Here is a 27,721-nt window from a genome sequence, read left to right as displayed (position 1 = left end):
AACTGTAACTTATATGTATAGTACATTAGGAACTATGAATGAAGTATCCAAATAAAGTAACATAGAATGCGGTAAATCTAAAAAATTTGATTAACTGCAAAAAAAATACAATACAGTAGTTAATTATGTTTGGAAAAAGAAAACAGAAGTAAAATGTTAAAATGTTTATTTCTTGTGACACTAATAATTTTCACTTTCTGAAGTTTGTCACAGATTCAAATTGGACAAGTTGGAAATATTTAGAAATGTCCTTTATGTTAGCGATAAATTTTAATTATACCTGCTAATTAATAATTACTATTTATTTAATAACATAATATATATAAAAAGAAATATAATAAAAAAGCAAATTAACAAGATAACTCATTATGTATGAATTTAATATTGTTTGTTATCTGTATTATTTCTAGTTTAAGAAATGGATAAAATTTAATTGGATATTCAATTGGATAAAGTTATAAAATTAAAATTAAAATTGTCCAACAAAAAGAAAAATTTTAATTAATGATTAAATAATATAGTTTTCTTTATTATATGTACGACCTTAAATATTTTGGCATATTTACCTTTGATTTTTTTTGTATCGTTGTTATTTTTTATTATTTGATGTGTATGGACGCGCGCGTGTGTTTCGTATAAACGATCTACTGACGAATGGAACGTATTGGACGGTTAGATGTGAATGTCCAAGTTCGATTTCAGTAACTGTAACGGTTGTTTCAAGAAAAGACTGAAAATTTTATTTAGAATATGTACGTGTCATTTTTGGTGATACAATATAAAATATTTGTTCCATTTCAATAGTTCAGACTATGTCCTAAACAATATAGAAACGTGTTTATATATATGTGTTTGTATATCATATATAAATATATATATATTTTTTATGTATATTTAATACATTCAACGATAAATTAAAATTAATGATGAATTAAACAAAAAAAAAGAATTGTTTGAAAATAATGACTAAAATATAATTGATATTTAATACATAAGCTTATTAAAATAACATATTGCTGGTTTAACAAATTTATAAATATCTTTTCATTCTGCTAGGTTATTGATATGAATCAAACTTTTATAAATTTTGGTCTTTAATTAATGCTTTCGTATTACAGAAACTTAATTATATAAAATGCCAAAATCAAAGGAATATGTGTCAAGTGATAGCGAAAGTGATAGCGAGCAGGTAATTTATTTGTTATATTTATTTTGGATTATTTTTTATTGTATGCAAAATACATTAAACAATTTTAAATTTAAGTTGTTATTATAAAATTTCATAACAGTCTGTTTTATATGATGAAAAAAAATAATTCCATTTATATACTTATAATTTGTTTTATAATATATATAAATTTATATATTTTACAATTACAATTTAAATATGAAATTTTTATAAAATACTTGAATATTAATTTATTTAATAAATTGTCAAACATTGCATTATTATAATTGGAAGGAAGAGCAAGTCAAAAAGAAACAGAAAATAGAAAAAGAAGAAAAAGCTGTCGCTAGTAAAAAGCCAAAAAAAGAAGTAAAAGAATCAAAAGATGAAGATGAAACTGTGTGGGATTTAGGTAACAATCGTCAAGTAAATGTTAGAGATTTTAAAGGAAAGCTCTTTGTGGATATAAGAGAAATGTATTATGATAAAGCAGGAGATTTAAAACCAGGCAAGAAAGGTATAAATACAAAGTAAATTAATTTTATGAATATTTTGATAGGAAAAACAATTATACTTCATAGTTAACAATAATTAATTAATGACTATTTATTTTTAATGCAGGTATATGTTTAAATATGACACAATGGCGTAAGTTCATGTCAATCGTGGAAGAAGTTGATAGAGTTGCAAAATCAAAATGTTGATAAATTATTTTGTCTTTGTTGATTAAAGTCATCTTACCTGATTATAAGATGTACATTTTGGGTTTTCTTATTACATTAAAATATTCTTTGATATTAAATGTATTTGTTTCTATAAGAATCTAGGTTTTTTTACAAAATAGATAATGGACATTTGTCGTTTTTTCTTCTTATATAATTGTCATTTAAAACGTTACTATTAATATTATTTGAAATATTGTTATTAATAATATTTCATGTATCACATACACAATAATAAATATATAAATATTAATAAATTATAGTAAATTATTTTTAATTTAAAAAATTAAATTTTTCTTGTTTATATTTCCCTTTTAATTACTTTAAATTACCTAATTAAAACAATTTTATTATAAAAAAAAGTTAAAAAGATTTTTGAAATCTAACAAAATTTTTGAAAACTTGTACTACTATCTCATTTAATTTAATAGATTTCTGTAATTATTTACATATATGAATAGTAGATATCACTTTTGGAGATAAGCAACACTTTACACAACATCAATAACAATAATTCATATTGAATACTATAAAGATGTAAAAAAGTAGCGTTTAGAATAAAATGTTTTAAGTAAAATAAAAAAAAAAATAAAAGTAAAATAAAAGTAAAATTGTAATTTAATTTATACTATGATACAAGTTAAATATCATTCAGAAGTATTTTATTTTAATATTAGTTTAAATACGCTTAATGATAAAATAATTTTTGTATGTTCTGTGTTTACTGTTTGAAAAGTATATTGTATATATAATTCAGAACTTGATATTTAAATTCGTTCGTATATATTCACTTAAAATTAAATTGTCACGATTAAAAGCATGAAGACTACTAAATTTTTCTATCGAAATGAAATCCTTTGAACATGTGTAAAGGCATGTTCAATATATGTGCAGTCGATTTAATTGAGCAAGTTCTTGTATTTTCATTTTGAGGATGAGAGTTCTTCATCTCTACACTGAAATCGTCAATTTTACCGTGAAAATGAAGCAATTTATTTTGTCTCTCATATTTAAAAAACAAAAATGAAGCAATCTGTGTTAGAGAAAATAAAGTAAAAAGAAGCAAACGTTGGAAGCATACGTATTGATTGTAGAAGGGATATGCGAGAAAATCTGAAAAAATGAACATCCTCAAAAGTTATACAGTGCACTTCGGAAAATGGACTTCTTCAAGAATCGTTATTATAATATTAACAAAGCATTAATGTACGTCATTGATATTTGGCATTACCAAAATTCTATGAGAACTTTTCAAATGATCTTGAGCTATACGATTTTAAACATCACTACAACAGTTTTGGTAAATTTGCTTATTAGTTTGTTCGTGTTTTTTTAATTTTTTAATTTCTTTTTTCTTTTTTTAATATCTTGCGTTAATAAAGATTGTCTAAAATGTATTTTTATCGAAAGAATTGTATTTATTTTCTTTTCTTTATTTGTTTTTCTTTCTTCAACTAGCAAAATTGGTTACAACAACGGAATACAAAATAAATCTATTTATCGATATATTTATATTTCTATTATATTTAATCTTATATATTTAATCTTTGTTATTGCTCTGATTATTGTACTTTTCGTTACAATATGAAAAAAGTAAACAATATGAAAAATGACGACATTATTAATAGAATATAAACATATATATATTTAAAATTCTTTAATAAATAGATCAAAAAGTTCTTTGATATATTAAATTCGATTAGGAAGAATTGAAAAATCCGGAAAAAATGGCTACTATTAAAAAATATGCCACTAAAAGAATATAATTAGTATGCCACTAATAATTATATAATCATTTTAATAGGTAATGAAAATCTTTTTTGACTATAAGCGTTAAATTATTTTAGATTGTTGATGTTGATATTACAATGAATTTCTTTCAGTAATATTCTTTGATTTCTTGTTCATAATTGTTTTAATATACCTCTTATCAAATTTATTGAATATTGTCATCCCATTAAATCAATCACGCAAATCAAAATCACTTCCTATTAAAACATTTTTCCAAATCGAATGTTCTATCTATGGACTTATATTAATAATTCTTGTATTAGCGTGTTTAAATGTTATAGCATTGGCAGTATATAGTAGTTTTTTACTTTTTATTCAATATGCTTCTAGAATGTTAAGTCTCACGGGATATGATTGAAGAAAAAATTGTATCAATAACATTTTTAATGATTATTTACAATATTCTACATATATAATATCCAATTATATACCATTTCGAATTTGTCTTCAGATTTATTTTGGACATGATTTTATCGATAGCGGACGATATATTTACGACAGCAATAAAAATGAAATGATTTATAAAAGCATCGTTCGAAATATCTGGTTTCATATGAAAACTTTAAAGTTACCAGAAAATGATAGACGTAATATTTTAATCAATATATTTTAATTAAAAAACTACTTTCTTATTTTTCAAGGTTTATCGTTTTCGTAAAAGATATATCCGAGGAATGTTATACTATTCAAATTTCATTAGTTTTAATCCTCATTCCTTCTATGTGAAGGTATATGAACTTAATAACAAATATTCCATAAATATGAGAATATTGTAATAAAATTCGATAATCTGGTTTATGCAGATAAAGGTGGAAATATTTAAGAATATGGATGATACAATAGTATGTATCATCTTATAGGTATAATGTTTTCTTTATTAATTAATTGCCACGATGGTCAGTAAATAATAGATCATAACAACTACGTGTTCCACAAAGCAAGAGTATTCAATTTAATATCGCTAATTCTACAATACGAAAATAAGGATTGATAATTTTCAAAAGAATTTACCGTGGTATTTAGTTTCCGTAAAGATATAAAAATCAGTGATAATAATATTAATGAGAAGTCAAAAATTATGTTACTTAGAAGTAGGTAAAACATTTGTCTCATAGTACGAATTGTTTGTTTTAGTAAGAAGAAATGTTTTTCTTTTTGTTCTGATTAATGTTTTAGAACATAACAGATATATTTTTATTTTAAAGGTATTAAAAACTTCGACCGTCCTATGCAACGGTATGTTATTCAATGTAATAAATGATATACGACTATACCAGAACACTATATTTTTTTTTAAGCAACAATATTTTATTAATTTTATTCACTAATTGTCATGTTAATCAATATATCTACATATATTTACAATATATCTAGATAAATCTACAATATATTTACATTATCATGTAAAAAAAAGTAAATTTCGATCTTTTTTTATTATTATATATATAAAATGATAATTACTAATATAATTATGAAAAATCTATATTTTCTTCATGATATGATATTTAATATTCTATAAATCAAAAAAATTGATAGTCATGATAGTGATCTTTTTTCAATATCAGTAAAATGTCGAATTTCATTTTGTAGAATTTCAGATACACACATCATGTATTTACTTACACATTATATTATACCTACGCATTATATTTACACATTAATATTATCTTTTATTAATTTATATTGATTGAAAACGATAAAAGAAGAAAATATTATTAATCTAATCACTACTATTTCATTTATTTACTTACTTATAATAGGTATCAAATTAGTGGCTAAAGGATCTTCGAAGTCAATAATTTTACATTCATCAAGAATTCTAAATAATTCTTTTTTATTCTTTTTCACAAATATATGAAAACATGAGTATATATTAATAGTTTTAAAGTTAGAATTTACTTTGAATGGATAGTACGAGCATTCGACATGCTCCGTAAAAATATCTCAAACTAAAGAAGGAGCAATGAGTGAGTACGCATGTCAAGGAATATTTTTATGCAGAGAGAAAAAGAGGGGAAAAATACCTACCATTACGAGTTAATTATGTTCGTCAAGAAAAGTTAGATGCATAAATTCGCGATCGATGAGAAACAATTATCAGTAACCCTTTTATTTTGTTATTGATTATATGTTTTCGTGTAAAAGAAAGGAAGAAAAGAATTATTATGAAAGTAATAGATGTAAATTCGAAGGAAGAGAAAAAGAGAAACGACATGAGCTCGATCGAACTTTGACTCTTTGTCTCATGGCAGATTCGTTTCAACCTTGCTAAGAAATGGACGTTTTCAAAGAGATGTGTTACTACAAATATAATCAAGTTTTTCTTTCGATAATCGGACTATGGCCTTATCAAGACATAAAAACTCGACGAATTCGTATATCCTTTGTGAGCGTTATTTTAATGATTATTCTTTCCGTTCAGGTAAATCTTTGAATAATACATTTTTTCTAATTATGAGCAATTATAAAAATTACAATGTATTGTGAATAATAATAATAATAATAATAATAATAATAATAATAATAATAATAATAATAATAATAATAATAATAATAATAATAATAATAATAATAAGCTTCAACATTGATTTAATTTTTTCTTTAAGAAAAATTTAGTTATAATTTAAAGAGATTTTATATGATCTTTCATAGTTGGCCAAATTATTAACATCAAATTGCAGCGTGAAATTACTCATTGAGATTCTATCTAATTTTCTTCTCTGTTTTTGCATCATGCTTGCTTTTATTACTGCCTATATCAATGAAGAAGGGGTATATTATTTATATTATCTATCTTGTCTCTTCTTTCTCTCGAAATATTAATATAATTTCCAGTAGATTAGAATAAATTATTTAATCAGTACCATCGTAAAACATTTGAAATCTTGAAAATCCGTAGTTGACGGAGTTATTAGAACAGATCAAATTCGATTGGACAAAATTGGAGACGGAGCAAGAACTTAAGATCTTTCAAAAGTATGCCAATGAAACTCGCATGTGTACTCTCTTCTTACTGTGTAAGATCGAATATTATTTGATAATATAATTTCGATTAAGAATATAATAAGAACGAAATTTTTTATAGCAACGCGATCAAATATTAATATTCAATTATATTACCATATTTTACTTTATTTTCAGTCATATTATTCGGATCTGTCAATGCTATCTCACTTTTAACTCTATTACCAATGTTATTAAATGTTGTTGCGCCGTTAAACGAATCACGTCTCTACGAGATTCCGTTTCCAGTGGAAGTCTTTTTTGATACTACTAAATACTTTCATACAACTTTTTTTTTAATATTCTTTCTGCTAAATATTATGGGATGTGTATCGATAGGAGTATACAGTTTAATTCTGATGGTTTTACAACATTGTAGTGGATTATTTGAACTTGTTGGGTAAGACAAGCGATTTAAGTAACATGAACAATATTTATTTTTGTTCCAAAATCTAATTCTTTCTAAATGATTGAAATTTTATCAATATTTAGATACATTTGGGAAAATTCAGTTGAGGATAAAAAAGAAATTTTCACAAATAAAGAGAATAAGAAAATTTATAAGAGAATAATACGTGGTGTGTGGTTTCATAAAAGAACAATCAAGTTAGTATCAATATAAAAAAATAAATTTTCTTAAATTTTAAAGAAGCTTAAGATTCTAACGTATGTATTTCTGAATATAAAATTTATGTTCGATCTGTTCGAAGATTCATCGCTAATATAAATTCAGTTTGCCAGAATAGTTATTTGATCCAGATTATCTTTTTTGGAATTTTAATCGATATCGACATTCTTCGAGTGAGTGATATTACTTTTATTATTTATAAAACTATAACTGTTATGATAAATAATTATATTGTTTAGGTATGACAACAGACAACTTTTATGTTCATGATATTGCTAAAATACAAATATTTTCAAATTTAAATAAAGTATCTCTTTTAATCGTTATATTTTGCGTTTAAATACGCAAATATCACGCTTGAACAATAATGTTGCAAACAAATCACATATATATATATATATATATATATATATATATATATATATATATATCGATAAGAAATATTTTTAAATTATCATAAAAGTGTCTTTAAGAAGAGTTTATTTCCCTAATAGATAGAAAAGATACATATTTTTTTAAGTAGATGTATATTATCGACGAAATATAAAGTATTAACGGTCTTTGTGACCGCATATGAAAAATTATAAATAATTTAAAAATAAATATAACTTATTTATATTAATCTTAAAAACTGAACGATGAAAAAAATATTTATTTTACATGGAACATTATTGTTATTTTCCGATATTAATTATTAATGAAGAAAGATTCATATTTCATATTCGAATATTTTTGAATCAATGGATCACATAACATAAAAGCATTATTAATAACATTTTTTATCTTTTTCTTAGATATTAAATACAAAGTTAAAGTTGGAAAATTTCAAGGAAATTATGACTTGTATAATGCATATAATCGGAAACCTAGTCTGGGCATTTATAAACTGTTATTTTGGACAAAGAGTGATAGATCGTAGTTCCGACGTACACACAAAAATGTAAATATTGAGTTATAGATTTAAATGAATAATATTTTATTGAATAAAAAAAATATATTTTTATAAAACTTTAAGATGTAATGCAAGATGGTATTTATCTTCTACAAAAATACAAAAATTAATTTTGTTAATAATAACGAAAAGCATAAAACCGTCTTACGTATCGATTGGTGGAACATTCACATCTTCGTTGGAACTTTTTGCCTCGGTAAAATCTGTAATTAGATTGTATATTCTTATCACATTCGATTATTATTAATTAATTATTCTTGTTTTTAGATGATGCAAACTTCAATCTCGTACGCCATGGTATTACACTCACTATAATAATACTTTTATGAATGTCGAGATTTTGCTGTCACTTTTTTACGTAACATTACAATTTCAATAAATACAAGGATCTGAAGACGTGTTAAATTTAATGAATAGATTATCAAGAATATTAAGATATAATAACGTTAGAAATAATTCTTTATCCTCGATTCACCAGAATTTCTGATTTCGTACTTCTAGTTAACACTCCTTTTTTTTCTTTTCTTTTATTATCTTTTTTACTTTTTTTAAATTCACGAGATAAATTGAACGCCGCGCGAGGAATCGATTGTAGTAAGTAACGAATGACGATATGTATCTGACTGAAGAAAAGTACATAGTACATACTCTCTGTTCAAGTATCATCGAAATGCGCAAGTCTTACTGAAGAGAGGGAGGTGCTTTATACTAATAAAAAATTCCCTTAATTATAGTGTGAAGAAGGCACTCATACAACTATCCTACAAAAGATTCATATAACTGCAGTCATTATCATCAATATAATATCCCTTCCTTCTTTTTATTATTTCTCGATTTCCCTCTCGATGTTTTCTCCTTCGAGAAAAAAAAATATTTTTTACAGTGTCATATTGCCATACAATTTATTATTCATTACTAAAAATACGAGAGAATCTACAGATAAAGAAAATGAAAATTATAGGAAATATTTAATAAAGAGACAAAGATAGTAAGAATTTCTCAGTTTCAATTCTCGATTTCGCGTATTATATTCGAACGTTCATCGTCAGGAATGGACTTCTTCGAAAATGGTCATTACAATTTTATCCGGATCAGTCTTTCTCCAATCGGACTTTGGCCTTCCACCGAACCAAAAACCAGATTAATTCGAAGGTTTATCGTTATACTTAATTGTTTCTCTATTTTATTGTTACAGGTATTAAAAATGTAATAAGGGATTAAAAATGTAACAAGCATAATTTTTAGTAACAATGATGACTTTACTTGCCCATCGAAGATAAGAAAGCATAAATTAATTTTTCTCTTTCAGACACTAAAGATCATTATGAATAATTATAAAATAGATATCATTTTCGAAATTTTACCGTATTTTCTTGTCTGTTTAGCTGGTATGTTTATGCACTTAAATAATTCTATCAACTCATCACAGGTACATACAACGAAAAAAGAATTCGACAGTTTTCAAATGGTTTATCTCTTTTATTTTTAAACAAAATTCTTTTTTCTTTAATTCATAATTTTTGTTTTTAGATGTATAGACTTTTAGAGATCATCAAAGACGATTGGCGCGAACAAGAAGGGACGAAAGAATTTGAAATAATGAAAAAATATGCATGGGATTCCAAAAACTACTCGATAATAATGTTGGGTAATTATAAAACAAAAAATTGTTGATAATCATGTATTATAAATTAAAATATAAAAATTTTACAACGTTCGTTCTAGCAATACTTTTTTTGCCGATTTATATAATAATGATTGCATCTATTCTACCTCTTACTCTCGATTTCATCAATCCCTTAAACGAGACTCGCCCACGGGTCCTTCCATTTTTAATGGAATTTTATGTCGATGACCAGAAATACTTTTGTCCACTGTTAATGATAATATTTATTATGATATTAATATTAGGCCTAACCGTGATAAGCAACTGTACTCTATTTTTAGTCTTCATACAACATCTTTGCGGAATGTTCTACGTCGTTGGGTAAACGAATTATCGTTCATTATCGTTGAAGTAACTTGTTATTAATTAAAATAAAATGAATTGAATTTTATTGTTATTTCAATCGTATCCTTATGTATTATTTAATTGCTTATTTATATTTTCTAGTAACATGGTCGACAATGTCTTCAACGACAAACATTGTTCTGAACTTGAAACTTATGCGAAAATAGTCCGTTGTATAAAATATCATAAAGAGGCATTAGAGTTAGTATAAAATTTAAATAGCGTATCAAGTTTTTCATATTGAAAGTTTTTCTTATGTAACTTACTGTATTTACCTATTTTAAGATTTGAAATGAAACTGCGTGCCTTATACGAACACGTTTACTTGGGATTAGTTATAATAGGGCTCTTTCTTATGGCTACTTCTATTATACAGGTAAAGAATATTTCTATAATTTCGGTAATATTCAACTTTATTACGTAATGAGTTGTTGAGTAATGATTGAGACAAATTACCAACAACGCATTTTTATTCACAAATTACTTTTTTTTAATTGTTCGTAGCTAATACAAAAAAATGCATTCAAACTGGAAAATCTGATAGAATCTTCGATATCCATCATCATTTTTATCAGTAGTACGATCATAATATATTTAAAGTGCTATTTTGGTCAGAAATTAATCGATCACAGCACTTATCTATTGAACAAAATGTAATTCTTTTTTACATATTGATTTCCATTAAGTTTTTATAAAATTAAAGAAAATTAAATTTTTTAAAAACTTATTAATTATATAAAAAAAAAATTATTATTACAAGAGAAACTACGAAATATTTAAAGAATCAATGTTTTATCATTGATTTTTCAGATTCAATACGCCTTGGTACTTGCTTACTAAAAAATCACAGATATTACTCTGGTTTATGATGGCAAGAAGCACAAAACCATGTTATTTATCATTTGGCAAGCCCTTTTGTATATCTATTCAATTTTTCGCATCGGTAAGACATGAAACGAAACATATATCATTCCGTAACATCTATTTTCAATGAAGTATATCTATGTATTTTTTTTTCAAGATGCTACAAACTGCAGTATCTTACGCGATGGTTTTTTGTTCTTTACATTAATTAATTCGTCTTACTTGCATGTACCATAATTTCGTAATCCAATATGTATTGTTATTATAATGTGAAAGTTGAAGTGATTAATTTTCTTCAAACAAACAAGAAAACCAAATAAAGAATAGCATATAAAATTAATAGCATATCATAATATATAATAATAATAGCATATAAATTCCACTAAACATTCTAACGCTTTAATTCTTTCGAACAAATCGAAAGCAAAAACGAACGTTAAAACAATCAATAATACTAAATATTATGTTTCCAAGAAAGGACAAAAAAATATTCCTTAAATATCACCCTTTTTCATCGTAAACCGAAAGAATACAGGTTACATAGTACTGAATTTCATTACCATTGACATATGTCAAGTTTTCTACTTCATAGTCTAGACCTTATATTTTTTCCCCTTTTTTTAGGGTAATATACATGCTTGTAATACATATTGCCTATTGTAGGAGTTATAAAAAGTTTCTTATTGATAGATGACGCAGGTAAGTAACATTTCAATGAAGCACAAAATGTTGGCTGATTTCAGACACGACACTCAAAAATTATATTTAATTATCGATATAAAATTTAAAGATAATCTCAATTAATTTTAAAATCGTTTTTCTCTTCATGTAAAAAATTAAATAATACAATTATACTTACATACGTAGGTAGTAGAATGATAACATCACAATGCATATCTTCAATTTTTCTCGTGAAATTATAAAATAGTTAATGTCACCAAAAAGGTAAAGATAAAAGAGGAAAGAAGGAAAAAATTATATTTCTTAAAACTATTATATAAATTTTTTACATATAGTATTTCCATATAGATTCCATTAGCTTCGATATAGATATTTTTATTTTCCTTATATATTATTTTTTCTTACTTTTCTTTGTTATATCATATTCCTTAATACGAAGTATGAATTAAAATTTCATTGCAACGAAACGATTGATGATACAGCGCACTCCGACTAAAAAAAACGATTGTACTCTGCGTTACCTTCGCTCGGACGAACACAAAGATATTGAAAATAAGGGGGAAATTCTGCTTGCAGACTATTTTTCTTTAATTATTGATTAATAAACGTAAGTGTAAAGTGGGAGTACGCGTGACAATATCATTATGATTGACATCTCTCACTATCACCTTTCTTTTCCCTTTTTTCATTACACGCATGTATATACAAAGAAGTCATTTATTATTCATCGACTGGAAAAAAAAGAGTTTGTTTTCACGAAGATAGAAGGGAAATTATTATTCGATGATATAATAGCTAACAGAAAGAACCATAAGAGTACAAAACATAACAGAAAATAAATGAAAGACACATTTCATATGGCTCACGATTGTCAAATAGGAGAAATAGATTTCTTTGAGAAACATTACTGCAAACTCAATCGAATTTGTCTATCACTGATCGGACTTTGGCCTTACTCCACACCAAAAAGGAGATTCTTTCGAATGCTAATCGTAAACGGTACTTTCTTATTTGCTTTCATAATACAGGTAAACAAATCAATTTAAATCACTTTGTCCGAAAATATGGAACTTTGATAATATCTTACTTTCAGATAATATTGATCATTACAATAGACAATTTTCAATTATTCATGGAAGTTATTTCCAATTTTTTCTTATATTTAACCTGTGTATTGATGTATTACAATAGCTTATTCAATATGCCAAAGGTATGAATGTTGAATAATTCAAATGATATTAGCAAAAATAATAAAAATAATTCTAATTAATAATTCGTGAGTAATATTATAGATAAGTCAACTATTGGAGTTTATTAAACAAGATTGGTCTGAAAAGAAAAATATGAAGGAATTTGAAATCATGAAGAAATACGCAGAGGATGGTAGAACGTACTCTTTGATAATAATAAGTAAGTCAAATAGAATAAAAAGATAATTTAATTTAAATTTAGAAATAATTAACTTAATGATTTTTCTTTTTTAGTATTAACTTATGGGTTGATCTTTTCGGCGATGTCTGTACCAGCTGTACCATATATTCTAGATATATATTTCCCTCTAAATCAAACACGATTTCATACCTTACCATTCTCGGTAGAATTGTTCATGGACACAGACAAACATTATTGTCTGGCACTGTTTATCATTTTTTTCGCATCTTCTTTATCATGTTTGGTTGTAGTAGGGAATTATACATTATTTGCAGTACTTGTTTATCACATTTGCGGAATGTTTTGCGTGGTTAGGTAAAAACATTTCAATAATTTATAATTGATTAAATATCTCATTTAGTAGTTTCATTGTCCATCTATTTTCAGAAATATGTTAGATGATGTAATCGATATCACAAAGGTATATATACGTGATCGTAATACAGAAGACAAGATCTATGCAAAAATAGTTCGTAGTATAAAATATCACAAAAAGACTTTAGAGTTAGTATGAGCTAAAATATATAAGTTTTTATGTTCCCTTTTCATTAAGAAATTTATATTTTTCAAGATTCGACTCCATCTTTAATTCCTCCTTCGAACAGAGTCTTTCGATCCTGATAGTACTTGGTTCAATTATTATAATAATTACATTTATACGGGTGAGTAGTTATTCTTTTGTTTTTTTTATTATTTAATTAAACAACAAATTGTATTTACTAAAGCTTTTATTTTTCGTAGCTATTACAAAATATCGAGTTCGAGCATGAAAATATAAGAGAAACCATTTCTTCGGTATTAAATATTGTCGTCAACTGTGGTATACTCTCCATGAAATGTCATTTAGGTCAAAAAATAATAGATCACAGCGTTCTTATATTCGATAAAGCGTAAACTTCTTTTGTTTTTATCTTCAATTAATTCTAAGACTTAATAAGATTAACTACGATGAAAATATATAATTTATTTTATTATGCAACAATTGATAATTCACAGGTTTGATATACCATGGTATATGCTTTCTAAAAAATCTCAAATGTTATTATACTTCATGATGATGAGAAGTCTAAAACCTTGTTACTTTTTGCTTGCCAATTTTTTTATCTTATCTATCAAACTTTCCATGTCGGTAAGCAATTAATTACTCGCATAATTTCATTTTTATTTTTACGTTAAATTTATATGTATACTTTCTGTTTAAGATCATTCAAACGACTTTGTCTTACGCTATGGTTATTTATTCTCTGCAATAATTTTTGCGATAATATGATATTCGAAATTGTTTTTCTAATCGAAATTTCTAAATGATTATTGATATTTAAGAAATTAATACTATGAAAAAAGAAATAACAGCAAAAGATAAAAACATAAAATAAATAAAAGTAATATAAATAAAGTTGACAAGTATTATCTTTCTGTTTCATATAATTCCGGAATTAAGTTTTTAATTGTAATTATTCTTTCTAATCATATAATTTGTTATAAAGTATACCTAGCTATAAATTAAGGACTAATTGAATATCTTGTTTGTTAGGAAAAATAAAAAAAAAATTTATTAAGAAAAATATTTTATGATTTCATAATTTTAAGAGTACGAAATAAAATACTCGACTTCCGATTAAACCAGAAGTTCAATGATTTTTAGGTTTTCTTCCGGAACCTGTATTTTTTTAATTAGTTAGACATTTTATTTAATTATCTTTAAAAAATTATTAAACGAGTATAGATCTAAAGTTAATAATTAATGAAATGACTAACACTTTCAAATGTAAACACTCTTGAGACGTCATGAAAAAATGAAAAACATACCAAACAATCTTACAATAAGTTTTATTACTACATTACTAAGGCCATTAATTGGAAATAAAAACTTAAAAATAAAACTTAAAATTAATTTATAATAACAAAAAAATATAACAGCTTATTTAATTCAACACATATTCGAAGTGTCCACCATTATTTTATATACACATTTAACATCTTGTAATCACACTTTTTAATTCTTTGTACTTATATTTTGTAACATTCCAGGTGTTATTTAATTAATGATGTTTATAATTGTTACTTGTAATTCTAGATTTCTATGTATTCTTTGGTATATATTATCTTTTATAAATTCTTACACAAAAAAAAATCTAAAGGTTTTAGGTTAAATTATCTAGTTGGCCATCTAACGGGACTTTTTTGTTAACAATGTAATGGTTATCAAATTGTGCTCTATACGATAAATTTTACTATGTTTAGTATTAATGTTTCTATCTACACAATATATTTCACACGTTCACATCTCGTTAATTTTAACGTTAGGACTATACTTGTTTAAGAATTGTTTACAGATAATTGATTAAAATATCTATTTAATTAAAACAATGCAGGGTGTTCCATAAGAAAAACTAAATATCATTAAACTTTCAATTTAACCAGAAGTCAGATGTTTTATTCCGTATTCCTAAAATATTTGACACGTGAAATCATGAAACGTTACATTATAACATATTTTTCTATTGCTCCTAAAAAAGAAAATATTCAACTGATCCGTAATGTATAATCAACCGTATATTCTCTTCTTTTGTCTTTTCATCACTTTAAAGAAGTCCACTGATTAAATGTATGACACATAAGTATGAAATACTGTAAATTCATACAAGTACAGTAATAAAAATCGATAGTAACCAGTTATTAAAGACGGCGTATATTCAACTAAAGAAGCTTAATTCACTCGTAATTTTTAACATACGAACTATAACACCGAATGTATATTCTGGTTGAAAAAGAGGGAGAAGAAAATTTTCTTGATTATGGGTTACGTGAGAAACATACACCTATATATACACGCAAAGTTATAATAACACCGATACGTGTTTGTTTCTCATCCCGCCGATCACTTTTCTATATTCTTATCTCTTATCATCATCTTTTATATTTATATTCTTATCTCTTAAATTCTTCATCTCTTTGGCTTGAAGAAAATAAAAAACATTATAATGAACATCGATACCACGCATTGTTTAAATATTAATCATAAGATAGATAGTAGAGAAAATGAAAATATTGTAAGAGGGTTAATTTAACACATTGCGTACGAGTCACGAGATATCTCGTTTTCATGTTTTTTCGACTGAATCGATAACTTAAGCAACCAGGACAAATGTTTTTGTTACGTTACCAGGGTAATGAAGCCTTGAGCGTTCTTATGACAAATGATTAGCGAAATAACTGAATGTTGACATTTTGAAAATGCAAAAATAATCAATATAGTCAGTACATCAATAGATCTGTGCCGATCGTCGTATGTACCATACCTTATAAATTGTTTTATTATTGTACATTTTGGAATTTTAAAGTTCGTGTTTTAATTTGTAAGTAAACAGCTTTTTAAAAATCATTTATATTTTCGATTTGTTACTGATAATTTATAACAAAAATTATTTTATGAAATAGGCCATAATTCTATAAAAGTAGCAAAATGACATATAGATGTAATGAAAATGAAAATCGAAGTGAATTGCTGTTTGATGATTTATCGGATGCACCAAACAACACTTGCGATGAAAATTAATTCAATGATAGCAGCAATATTTTTGAATTAAGTGATGTGATTAGACATAGAAGAAGACTGAATAAAAAATATAATTTTTCAAGCAAAAGTGAAGATTCGGAGATGGAGGCTGATAAGCCTATAATTGAAGAATGGACCGATGAGAATACTTTTCCAAATCTGGAACCTTTTAAAGGAATTTGTGGTACGTCAACATCATTACAAAGAAACTGCAGTGTGAAGGAAGCTGTCGATTGTATATTTGGCAATGAATTTTTCCAAATTATTTCTCCAGAAACAAATCGTTATCATTTACAAAATGTACATAAATATAAGGCTAATTCTAAACAAGGAAATTGTCTCATGTTCAAAAGTAAAAAATTTGTTCGGAGTATTTTAATGAGACAAATACGAAAGGAAAACATAAAAAAATACTGGTTCGTGGATCCATATTTGGCTACCTCTTCAAAATTAATGAGTAGGAACAGGTTTGAACAGATTATAAAATATTTACATTTTAACAATAAGATGAAAATGAATGAAAATAGTAATAGACTCTACAAAATAGAACCTGTTTATAATTATTTGATAGAAAAAATTTAAAACCGTTTATACTCCTTATCAGAACCTGTCACTAAATGAAACCATGATCCCTTGGCATGGAAAATTAAAATTTAAGATGTACAAACCACGAAAGCTTACTAAATATGGAATACTTGTAGGAGTATTATCGGAGAGTCAAATTAGATATATATGTAATATAGAAATTTATTGTGGACAAGGCAAAAAACTGCAGGATACTGTAACAACGATTTTTACACCGCATTTCGGATATTAGCACCACCTTTATATGGATAACTATTATAATACTTTGAATATTGATGAATTCTCATTACAAAATAAAATTCGAATATGTGGCACAATACGCGCCAATAGATTATCAAGATGTTTGAAAATAAAGTCGTTAAATCTAAAAAAAGGGGAGAGTATTTTCAAACGGAAACGTGAGATTTTTTTGCAAATTTGGAAAGATAAAAGAGAGGTACGAATGATTTCGACATTTCATAAATTTGAAATGGTTGAATCTACTGGAAAATATAAAACCATGCAGAAGCCAAAATGCATTGCAGACTATAATTTAAACATGAACGGTGTCGACCTTACTGATCAGTATCTATCAAATTACTCAATATTGAGAAAAACAATTAAATGGTCAAAAAGATAGTATTATATCTCATCAACTGCGACCTGTTCAATGCATTCAAGATCTATAATTCGTGTAATAATGAAAAAATGAAATATAAAGATTTTCTACTTGCTCTGATGAAATTATGGACGACGGAAGAAAAATCAAAGGATACAGTTATGGATATAGAACAAAGTAATACAACAAATCTACGTATCATCTACGCTTCGACTCACTATATAGACTCTCTGATAATATTAAACAGCATATACTTGAACCAATAATGAGTAAAGGCAAGAAGAAGTTCCCAACCAAACAATATAAAGTTTGTTCGTCCAATGGAAAAAGGAGTGAAACAAGATACTGTTGCAAATCGTGTCGAACACTATTGCACAATGGAGTATGCTTTACCAGATATCACACTCTAAAGCATTATTCAAGCATGTGAAATAAATAATAGTTAAAATGTAAAAAATCTTATATAATAAATAGAAGTATAAAATATATAGTTATAATTAAGAATAATTTATATAAATATAATACCAAATAGAAATTAAAAATGTACATATACGCATCCTATTACTTAACAAGCATGGTTCTGGAGCGTTCAAAAATGTGCGGGCCTTGGGAGCGCATTGAGCGCGCAGGACACCGTATGTAATGTGTTAATAAGAGAAACATTTAGAAGACTACTTTCAAAACCGCGAAGAGTTTTTTGTCAGTTTATTATTTTGATTTTCGATACGGAGAAATGAATTTTCTGGAGACTTATTGTTTCAATCCACATCGAATTTGTTTAATTACCGTGTTATTTATTTATTTTTGCGACATATCGGATAGCATTTTCTTTTCTTTTCTTTTTTTAGAATAATTTTACAGATAAGAGAGCTTCTAACACTTACTAATCATGATTGGTATGAGAGAGGAGGTACGAAAGAATTCGAAATTATGAAGCAGTATGCGGAGGAAAGTAGGATTTACATGATTATCATGATAAGTAAGTAGTACAATTATTATTAACTTACAGAATTATTTATTATTAATTATATAATATTCTTTCAGTTACTATGCATTATTATTTGCAAATGCTTTTACATCAGCTACATCTTTTATTCTTGATGTTTTTTATTCATTAAATGGAACCAGGCCACGCTTATTACCATTTCCAGCAAAATTTTTGATAGGCATACAAAAATATTATTATTTCTTATTAATAATAACTTATATCAGTGTTTCGTTATTACTCTTAGCTGGCACATTGCATTACACATTTTGTCTTTCGTTCGTACAACACGTATGCGGAATGTACATGGTCGTTGGGTAAGAAAAAAGGAAGCATTAAATATTTTACACCTTTCAATATTTATGATATCATGATATTATTATCTATTTTTATCTATTTCATTTTATTTATTTATTTATTTTTTTTTTTTAGAAATATGTTAGAAGATCTGTTTGATGATGGAAAACTCGATAATTTTAAGTCGGAGGATGAATCTTATTCAAAAATCGTCCAAAATATAAAATACTACAAAGAAGCTTCGAAGTTAATATAATATTCGTTGACATGAATTTTATCAGAGTTAATTGTAATTTATTTTCATGAATTCATTGTCCAAAGATTTAACGCTGATTTAAATTCTCTATATGAAAAGACTTACCTTTTTATGTTGATACTTAGACCTTTTCTCATGTGTTGTGGATTTATTCAAGTGAGTAACGTTTACAAGTATTTTATCAAATGACAGAAATAAAACAAAATGTATTAACAATGGATTTCTTATTTAAACGGAAATCGAATTGATCAACTAAATGAACTTATTTTATAAAATTCATATAAATATTAAAAGATGATGCATTTACAATTGAATATCTAGCAGGATCTATTGTAATTATTATAAACATTGTCTGCAATCTGATAGTAATATATGGAATTGATATTTGGGTCAAAAAATAATAATCATAGTGTTTTTCTACTTCACAGAGAGTAATTTACATTTATATATTTAGATTTTGATATATATTAATATAAAAAATAGATAAAAAGCGAAATAATTGTTTGTATTTTTATTCAACAAATTTAAATAGTTTTATTTTACAGATACAGTATGCCATGGTACATTTATCTGTTAGATCATAAATGCTATTTAAGTTTATTATAATGAGAAGTATGAGAACTTCTTACATTTCTCTTGGCAAGTTTTCTATCTTATTAGTCAAGTTCTTTACTTTGGTAAGAAATTTTTGATCTCTCAATTATTTTTATAAGAAATATAAATATGTTTATTTGATACGTTTTAATTAGTACAAACTGCGGTGTCCTACGTGACAATTGTCAACTTCATACGATAATCCTACTAAAAGAGTTTCAGAAATGTAAGAACTCATTATTTGTTAGTATTAATAGATTTAACTTATATGTAGATACGGGCAAAAGTAGTATGAAGAAAGAAATTCAATAATAATTGTAGAATCTATAAAATAAAAAGTAATCATTTGAATTACTCTTGCTAATGTAGCGTGTAATTTGAGCCTCTTCAGCATTAAGTTTTTTGAAGATCTCCGAGTTAAACTATCTAACATAACTCTCTAATTTTATTTCTGTATCACTTTTTTTTCAAGGAACTTATAGATTCAATACGTAACGAAAGACATCAGACATAACCGGCTGAAGATGGATATGTCACTTGGTTGAACTGCAACTCAAGAGCGCAAATCGTATTCAAAAAAAGAAGATAGAAATTAATATTTATAGAAAATGTCTTTCATTATAAGTTAAAGAAACATATGAAGTAGTGATAATCGTCGACAAATGTTTGAATTTTCCCCTAGAACAATTACATGTCTCTCATTTTTTCATAATAACGCATAAAAAAAAGAACGGAGAGTATAAGGGAAACATTATACCTGTTATTATTAACGAATCGGACGAGAACATAATCCGAGGGAGAAAAAATAAAAAAGCGAACATTATCATTCAGTTATTTCAGTGAAGAAAAAAAAACAAGTCTTTGAATCGCCGAAAGAAAAATAAATTTTTTTGAGAGTCGTTATTTCAATACGAATCGAATCGCTTTGTTTTTGATCGGTCTTTGATCTTATGCTAAGCCGAAATGGAGGTTTATTGGAACTTTTATCACATATGCCAATTTTTTTAGCATGGGAAAATCACAGGTGTGTAAAAGATTTTTAAAAATCTCTTAAAATATATGATATAGCGATAGTTAATGAATTATTCTTCTTTTTAGTTAATAAATCTTATTTTTAGGGGCAAATATTCTTCTAACATCAAATTAATCGTCATAATTCTTTCAAATTTCCTAATATACTTTTGCCACATCGTGATATATTACAATTACTACGATCTGTCAGAAGTATTTGTCTTATTAATTATTTTACTGCCTTGTTATACACCTACTTTAGTGAATTATTGTATAATAAGAACAATATTGGTTTATCGTTCATTTTGAATTTCGTAAATAAAAACGTAAACAAAAGTTTAATGTCATTATTGCTATTTTTTGTTTATTTTCAAGTAACTCTACAGATAAATATTCTTTTGGAACGTATTCAGCGTGACTGACATAATAAAGAAGGTACAAAGGAATTTGAAATTATGAAAAAATTTGCAGAAGAAGGAAGAGTATACATGATAATCGTAATAAGTAAACATATTTCTTTCAATGATTGTTTATTTTTTATTTACTCAACGTTTAATGCATATTTAATACAAATTTTTTCAAGTAATTTATCTTACGTCTATTATTGGGATTTCGCTTATATCGATTTTCCCTGTTTTCCGATATTATTAATCCATTTAATGAAACTAGATATTACGAACTATCTTATCTAGTAGTAGATTTTATAGGCCAAAAAATATTTTATTCACTTGACGATGCTATCTTTCATGGTCATATTAGTTATCGGTTTTTGTGGAATAGCTACAGTGTTGGACAAAATAAATCATACATCTTTCAACAAATTAAATTTGTTAATATAACTATTTTTTTTTAACAAGCAAATAGATTATTAGATACAAAAAAATGAAAGTATTTCAGAGTATTTAAATAAAGGAAATATGAAATAATAAAAAATTGTGCTGAATTTTTGTGCAAAAAAATTATTATTCAATATTGTTACATTTTGCCCTGGATAAAATAAATCATACAGTTTTAGAAGTAATATTTAACAAATAAAATTAATTCTAATGATTCTTAGTATTTGGTGTGACCGTCTTTAGCTTTTAATACCGTTTCCAATTGGCGAGACATACTTTCAACTAATTTCTTTAAGTATTCAGGATCAATATCCTCACAGGCTTGCTGGAGTGTTGCATAGTACGATGTTTTGTCACTTACGTTCGTTTTATCCACGTCCCCGTCCAAATAAATCCACAGATTTTCAATGAGATTTTATTCTGATGATTGTGGCAGTCATTCGAGCAGTTTTACTTTATTAGATTTAAAAAGGCAGTGGTTTTCTTCGCCTTATGCTTTGGGTCATTATCTTGCTGGAAGATAAAATTGTTTTCTAAATGCAATTTCAAAATAGATTCTTCCAAATTCTTGCATAATATATGGACATATCTTTCTGCCGTCATAATACCTTCAATTCGAGCCAAATTACCGATATCAGACCATGCAAACCACCCCTATACCATAATATTACCGTATTATTTTACACTTTTTTGAATATTTACTTCTTCGAAAGCCACGCCAAATTTTCGCAACACTCTAGACCATCGAATAATTTAAACTAGCTCTCATCAGACCACAATATTTTTTTCCAAAAGTCTAGAAGCATATTCGCATACTTCTTAGCAAACTCGAATTGCTTTTTCTTATTTCTTTTATTAATACTTTGACGTGAACACGCTTTTTAGTTCAGATTTCCTATCCTGCTGATAGTCAGTTTCATCAATTCCACAATGTTTCTCGATGATAGCTTCAGATTTTGCTTTACCATTCGAACGATTCTGGTATCATTATGAAAAGTTGTAGCCCACTTTTGATCTTTTCCGGAATAGTTTGCCACAATCCTATGTGTTTCGTATTTCTTCCAGATGTGCTGTACTGCTCCAACAGAGATCGATTATTTATTCGCAATTATCCTAAAAGAATCATCATTTTATCGGTTGCGAATGACCAGATTTCGAATATCAAGAGAAATTTATCTTCGATCTCATTGTTATTGCACGTCATAGTTACTACTGAATCACCGAGCACGTAAAGTCTAGTCGTAGATACAATGTAAACAAACAGTTAAATAACGAACAATAGCAGAACGACGTAATGTAAATATTAACAGTTCCCTACGTTATAGTATTTAAATGTATGATTTAATGTATGATTTATTTTGTCTATGGCAAAATGTAACAATAATAAATAATAATTTTTTTGCACAAAAATTCAGTATAATTTTTTATTATTTCATATTTCCTTTATTTAAATACTTTAAAATGCTTTAATTTTCCTGTATCTAATAATTTATTTGCTTGTTGAAAAAATAGTTATACTAAAAAATTCAATTTGTTGAAAGGTATATGATTTATTTTGTCCAACACTGTAGCTGTGCTTTATCTTCATACAATATATGCGTGGAATATTTTCCCTCGTTAGATAAGAAAAAATATAATTAAAAAATCTGCCTTGAAATATTAAATTTCTACGATCCACTTTTTCAGAAATAGGAAATGCACTAGACAGTAAATTAATAAAATCTGTGGATTCCAATAAAGAAGCTGAAATTTATGCGAAAATTGTCCACAGTATAAAATACCAAAAAGAAAAGCTAATGATTTATGCGCGCGCATAAACACTGTGTGTGTGTGTGTGCATATATATATATATATATATATATATATATATATATATATGTATAACTTATCGATTAACTTATCTATTTGCAATCATATTTAGAAAAGTTTCATATTTATTTTAATGCTTTATTTGAAACCACATTCATGTACCTTATAATAGTGATATGTACACCTATTCTCATAACTCTAGGATTCGTTCGAGTAAGCAACATTTTTATAAATCATTTCTAAATGTATTTTCATTATAGTATAGATCAACTAAATATATGTTTAAATATCACATGATAATGCATTTGAAACAAAGAATCAAATAAAAACTATCTATAATTCGATAAATGATCTATGCAACTTGTTTTTTGTATATGGAAATTGCTATTTAAGCCAGAAAGTAATAGATCAATGTGTTTTTTATTTGACAAAGTGTAATCTTCTTTTATATATTTATATTTGATTAATTATTGTTTGATTAATTATTGAAAGAATAGATTTATTAAAAGCTTAACATCAAAAACACATGTTCCATTTATAGATTTAGCATATTATGGTACTTGCTCTCTAAAAGATCATAAATTCTAATTCTATTTATTTAATCGTAATTATTATTACAATGTTTGGTTACTAGCTGTCAAAAAATTAAATAAAAAAGCAAGCATGGCTTTTTCATTGATTACAATGAAAAAAGCACATTGCATCGAAAGGACAATTGATTATTCTCAATTATATTCGACGAGAAAGGAAATATAAAATTTAAATGAAATTGAATTCCCTCAAGAATTAAGGAAACATTTATTTATTAAAAAAAGAGGTAAAAATTTTATACAATCATAATGTTCTTTTGTTTATATTTATCCAACTGGTGGACCATAAACTGGTGGCTTATAAGTGTTCCGTGTAACATCACCGAAGTTATAATTATTGTCCAGTGCATTTGTGCCAAATTGATAATTATTCTGATTGTAATTGCTACCTCCATATTTGTAGTTATTATTATTATTATTATTGTAACCAGCATTATTACCTGAAAAAATGATTCATCATCAATGCACAGTATTTTTCTTTTCTGTAATAACTTCAGATTAAACGAACAGTCCAATAACAATCAGGACAGAAAGAAAAAGAAGATTACCTCCGTTATATCCATTATTTATGCTATTCCCTTGAAAGTCGTAGCCTTGATTGTTATTATTATTGTTATTGTTATAAGCATTGTTCTGCGTATTATACTGATCAGGATAAGTCGCAGTGCCTTCATATCTCACATCTGCGTGAAAGCCAGTTCTCCAGTCAGCTGTATATGTTACAATCTGCGTCCTCCCATCAGGAAGTTGTACCCTATACTCTCCACGAACTGTTTCACCGTCACTCGACTCGCGACGACCAAAATCGTTACCTGTAGTAGCGTCTTTTATCGCATATCCGAACTCATACGATTTTGGCTATAAAAAAAACAAAATTAAGACAAAAATTATCTTCTTTTTTCATTATAATTCTAAGTAAAAATAGAGTAATATAAGAAAACATTCGAACAGCATACATATTTTATTGTCTAGCGAGACAAATCCTTTGCATAATAAAATCTTTTGATTTTAAGTATAACTACAGAAAATCCTGTATATATTCGATGCAAAGGTCGAACAGAAAGTGTAATAGACAAATTTCTCCGAAATTAATTAAGATCTTATGCATCGGATTAAATATTTATTAACGCGCTTAAAAAAGAAACAGACAATATTCCATACTTCGTCGATAATATTGCTTATGTCGAGTACTATCTGTCAATAATCAATTTTTTTAACTCTTATGATAGGTGATTTATTCATATATGCTTATAATATGTTACTTGCCACAAGAGATAAAAAAGTTGCTAGTTGATAGATGGCGTACGTAAGTGACATTATCGACATTATAGTATAGAGTGTTGCCTATTCCTAGGCGCGATGCTTAATTAGATGTAAATATTTGCGAAAAATTAACGAATAAATCTTGACGAATTCTATTTAAAACAAAAAATAATTTAATTAACAATGAAAAATCAATTAATGTTCTTGATATCTGATGAAAGTTTAATAAAAACTTCTCTCGGCAATGAAATATATTCTAATAAAATGCACTTAAATAATAATCAAATATACATATAATGCAATTTAGAGCGATATAAAACATATAGATTGCAGCGAATAAAATATTTTTCGAGCATGTAGGGATCAAAAGAATCGCAGAATAAAATGTAAACTATTTCGAAATGGCGTCATACAAGTAACGAAATTTCTTTGATCTTTACAAATTTAATGAATTTTCGAAGCTCATCTGAAATTTTGCAGAAGTGTCATTGATTGTCAAGCGCACTCACGCGATTACTGGCTGTAACAAAAGGATCAAAAGGAGCTAGTTCGGTCGTAAACCCTCATTACTCACGTAATTATCGGCGTAATCTTGATTGTCATTGTGTCCGTCATCGTAGGAGTGACCGCCATCGTGGGGCCTGTAATTGTTGTTACCACCGCCCAAATTTCCGTTGTTGCCACCGACGAAATTTCCGTTGTTACTATTTCCAGGGTAACCGTACTGATTACTCAATGGTGGCTCGCAATACGCCAGCCCAATACTAACTATCAGTAGGAAGTATATCTGCCGAAATGGAAATTCTTCTTTTGAGTGGAAAATGAATTTCGAGTAGAGATCGACTACTTGAGAGCTTATTGGAAAAACTTATAACAATGAAACCACTTGGAAAGGCCATCTCTCTATCTTTGTTCTCTATTTTTACAATATCGATTTTAAAAATTGAATGATCGTTATCATCGAAAACGTAAGATGTACAAAGAATTCATTCCTTTCCGAAAGGCTATTCACTCGTTAAAGAATAAAGGATTCGATGATGTAAGTTTTTTGTTGTTATTATGCAAAAGGAAACTAGCAATCCTGCATCTATCAAAGTGTGAAATTGAACCGACTTGCGACACTTTTCACCGAGGTACATTCTCACGACAATGAGCGAACAATATGTACGGTAAATGCATCAAGTACATAGCGTTAACTTTAATCGTTATATACATGTGATAGGTTATTTAAGCCGCAAATTTTTTTCATGTTAAAACGAATTGAAACAATAGCAAAATATGAAGGAATGAATACTCTTGTAATTTTGTGACGGAAATATTTTTCAAACAGTGTTTGAAAATCTCTTCATAGTTGCGTTAAGATTACAAAAGATAAAGAAAAGTTCTTTTTACAAAAGCTTCCGTTCTCTGAGTGGTAAAAAACGTATGTAGCAAAAGTATTCGTGGTTAAATTTATCGTTTTTGTCGATCGTAGCACCTGTATAATATCCCTTTGCGCAGGATAATATGTAGGTACTACCTGCGAAGTGAGAAAGGGGGGAGAATAAAAAGAATGAAAAAAAAAAGAAAAAAAATAAAAAGAAAAATAAAGATCACACTTCGCTTTTCCCTCATCTCTGGACTATTCACTGGCTTTTCACGTAGTTACGTTCGCAGTAGTAGGAAAGCAAGAGATGATGGAAAAAGAAAAGGAAAAAAAGGAGACGAGAAAGAAAGAAAGAAAAAAAAAATATTGTAAAATGCAAAGAAAAGTAGAAATAAAGAAACTCGCTGCTGCACACCAGCCGTTTATCTCGTGTATTTCACTATACTTTTCATTTACCTGATGACGTACTGACGCATCCATGTCGTGAAGGAGTAGAAGGAAAAAAAAAGAAAAGAATGCGACTAGATGATCCGCGGTAGACGCATACAATGATGACGACGATGACGACGGAAATGATAATGACGAAAAAAAATAAAAAAAGAACTGCGAAAATCAAAAAATCGCGAAACCCGGAATGGTTCTTCTCTCTCTCTCTCTCTCTCTCTCTCTTTTGCTCTCTCTCTCTCTCTCTCTCTCTCTCTCTCTCTCTCTTCGTCTCTCT

The 27,721-nt window shown here is 26.8% G+C and overlaps 5 protein-coding genes across 8 annotated transcripts; 4 read left to right on the top strand and 1 right to left on the bottom strand.

Annotated features, from left to right (window-relative positions):
• The first annotated feature begins 592 nt into the window (after positions 1–592).
• On the top strand, positions 593–1,925 carry LOC124953237 (activated RNA polymerase II transcriptional coactivator p15). 3 transcript variants are annotated; one of them, XM_047504358.1, is made up of 4 exons: positions 593–752; positions 1,119–1,189; positions 1,463–1,685; positions 1,790–1,925. In XM_047504358.1, the coding sequence occupies exons 2-4, from the start codon at positions 1,136–1,138 to the stop codon at positions 1,870–1,872; spliced, it is 360 nt and encodes a 119-aa protein (XP_047360314.1). In that variant the 5' UTR covers positions 593–752; positions 1,119–1,135; the 3' UTR covers positions 1,873–1,925. The 3 variants fall into 3 exon arrangements, with proteins under 3 accessions (XP_047360314.1, XP_047360405.1, XP_047360492.1); XM_047504449.1 differs by having other exon boundaries at positions 732–850; XM_047504536.1 differs by lacking the exon at positions 593–752 and adding an exon at positions 836–854.
• A 3,526-nt stretch (positions 1,926–5,451) lies between these two features.
• LOC124948028 lies at positions 5,452–11,323 on the top strand. The gene is made up of 15 exons (XM_047491099.1): positions 5,452–6,103; positions 6,581–6,698; positions 6,823–7,084; positions 7,177–7,290; positions 7,395–7,485; positions 8,107–8,252; positions 8,328–8,499; positions 9,232–9,459; positions 9,574–9,693; positions 9,795–9,912; positions 9,990–10,251; positions 10,378–10,476; positions 10,561–10,651; positions 10,780–10,928; positions 11,086–11,323. The coding sequence occupies exons 1-15, from the start codon at positions 5,957–5,959 to the stop codon at positions 11,267–11,269; spliced, it is 2,301 nt and encodes a 766-aa protein (XP_047347055.1). The 5' UTR covers positions 5,452–5,956; the 3' UTR covers positions 11,270–11,323.
• Positions 11,324–12,641: 1,318 nt separating this feature from the next.
• Positions 12,642–14,504, top strand: LOC124947987 (odorant receptor 4-like). Its single transcript, XM_047490966.1, has 9 exons — positions 12,642–12,819; positions 12,914–13,030; positions 13,113–13,230; positions 13,305–13,566; positions 13,639–13,755; positions 13,823–13,913; positions 13,993–14,141; positions 14,248–14,380; positions 14,454–14,504. Exons 2-9 carry the CDS (start codon positions 12,953–12,955, stop codon positions 14,502–14,504), a joined length of 999 nt encoding a protein of 332 aa, XP_047346922.1. The 5' UTR covers positions 12,642–12,819; positions 12,914–12,952.
• A 1,811-nt stretch (positions 14,505–16,315) lies between these two features.
• On the top strand, positions 16,316–18,411 carry LOC124948633. 2 transcript variants are annotated; one of them, XM_047492521.1, is made up of 4 exons: positions 16,316–16,610; positions 16,693–16,994; positions 17,085–17,277; positions 17,415–18,411. In XM_047492521.1, the coding sequence occupies exons 2-4, from the start codon at positions 16,913–16,915 to the stop codon at positions 17,425–17,427; spliced, it is 288 nt and encodes a 95-aa protein (XP_047348477.1). In that variant the 5' UTR covers positions 16,316–16,610; positions 16,693–16,912; the 3' UTR covers positions 17,428–18,411. The 2 variants fall into 2 exon arrangements, with proteins under 2 accessions (XP_047348477.1, XP_047348468.1); XM_047492512.1 differs by having other exon boundaries at positions 16,693–17,277.
• Positions 18,412–24,563: 6,152 nt separating this feature from the next.
• LOC124946655 (probable serine/threonine-protein kinase clkA) lies at positions 24,564–27,516 on the bottom strand. The gene is made up of 4 exons (XM_047487670.1): positions 27,457–27,516; positions 26,209–26,421; positions 24,920–25,229; positions 24,564–24,811 (listed from the first exon to the last, which is right to left on the bottom strand). The coding sequence occupies exons 1-4, from the start codon at positions 27,478–27,480 to the stop codon at positions 24,639–24,641; spliced, it is 720 nt and encodes a 239-aa protein (XP_047343626.1). The 5' UTR covers positions 27,481–27,516; the 3' UTR covers positions 24,564–24,638.
• Between the last annotated feature and the right edge of the window lie 205 nt (positions 27,517–27,721).

This window comes from Vespa velutina, chromosome 1 (assembly GCF_912470025.1).
Source record: "Vespa velutina chromosome 1, iVesVel2.1, whole genome shotgun sequence".
NCBI lineage: Eukaryota > Metazoa > Arthropoda > Insecta > Hymenoptera > Vespidae > Vespa > Vespa velutina.
This window is presented reverse-complemented; position numbering and strand designations above follow the sequence as displayed.

What these genes read in the sequence shown, in the direction of transcription:
- LOC124948028 (XM_047491099.1), top strand. Translation starts at nt 5,957, where the DNA reads ATGGACGTTTTCAAAGAGATGTGTTACTACAAATATAATCAAGTTTTT. An exon ending in TGATTATTCTTTCCGTTCAG is followed by an intron (nt 6,104 to 6,580) that starts GTAAATCTTTGA and finishes GAAAATCCGTAG; the next exon opens with TTGACGGAGTTATTAGAACA. An exon ending in GTGTACTCTCTTCTTACTGT is followed by an intron (nt 6,699 to 6,822) that starts GTAAGATCGAAT and finishes CTTTATTTTCAG; the next exon opens with TCATATTATTCGGATCTGTC.
- LOC124948633 (XM_047492512.1), top strand. Translation starts at nt 16,913, where the DNA reads ATGGAGGCTGATAAGCCTATAATTGAAGAATGGACCGATGAGAATACT.
- LOC124946655 (XM_047487670.1), bottom strand. Translation starts at nt 27,480, where the DNA reads ATGGATGCGTCAGTACGTCATCAG. An exon ending in ATGCGTCAGTACGTCATCAG is followed by an intron (nt 26,422 to 27,456) that starts GTAAATGAAAAG and finishes CCATTTCGGCAG; the next exon opens with ATATACTTCCTACTGATAGT. An exon ending in AAGATTACGCCGATAATTAC is followed by an intron (nt 25,230 to 26,208) that starts GTGAGTAATGAG and finishes TTTTTTTTATAG; the next exon opens with CCAAAATCGTATGAGTTCGG.
- LOC124953237 (XM_047504358.1), top strand. Translation starts at nt 1,136, where the DNA reads ATGCCAAAATCAAAGGAATATGTGTCAAGTGATAGCGAAAGTGATAGC. An exon ending in GCGAAAGTGATAGCGAGCAG is followed by an intron (nt 1,190 to 1,462) that starts GTAATTTATTTG and finishes TATAATTGGAAG; the next exon opens with GAAGAGCAAGTCAAAAAGAA. An exon ending in TTTAAAACCAGGCAAGAAAG is followed by an intron (nt 1,686 to 1,789) that starts GTATAAATACAA and finishes TTTTTAATGCAG; the next exon opens with GTATATGTTTAAATATGACA.
- LOC124947987 (XM_047490966.1), top strand. Translation starts at nt 12,953, where the DNA reads ATGGAAGTTATTTCCAATTTTTTCTTATATTTAACCTGTGTATTGATG. An exon ending in TATCACAAAAAGACTTTAGA is followed by an intron (nt 13,756 to 13,822) that starts GTTAGTATGAGC and finishes ATATTTTTCAAG; the next exon opens with ATTCGACTCCATCTTTAATT. An exon ending in CTATCAAACTTTCCATGTCG is followed by an intron (nt 14,381 to 14,453) that starts GTAAGCAATTAA and finishes TTTCTGTTTAAG; the next exon opens with ATCATTCAAACGACTTTGTC.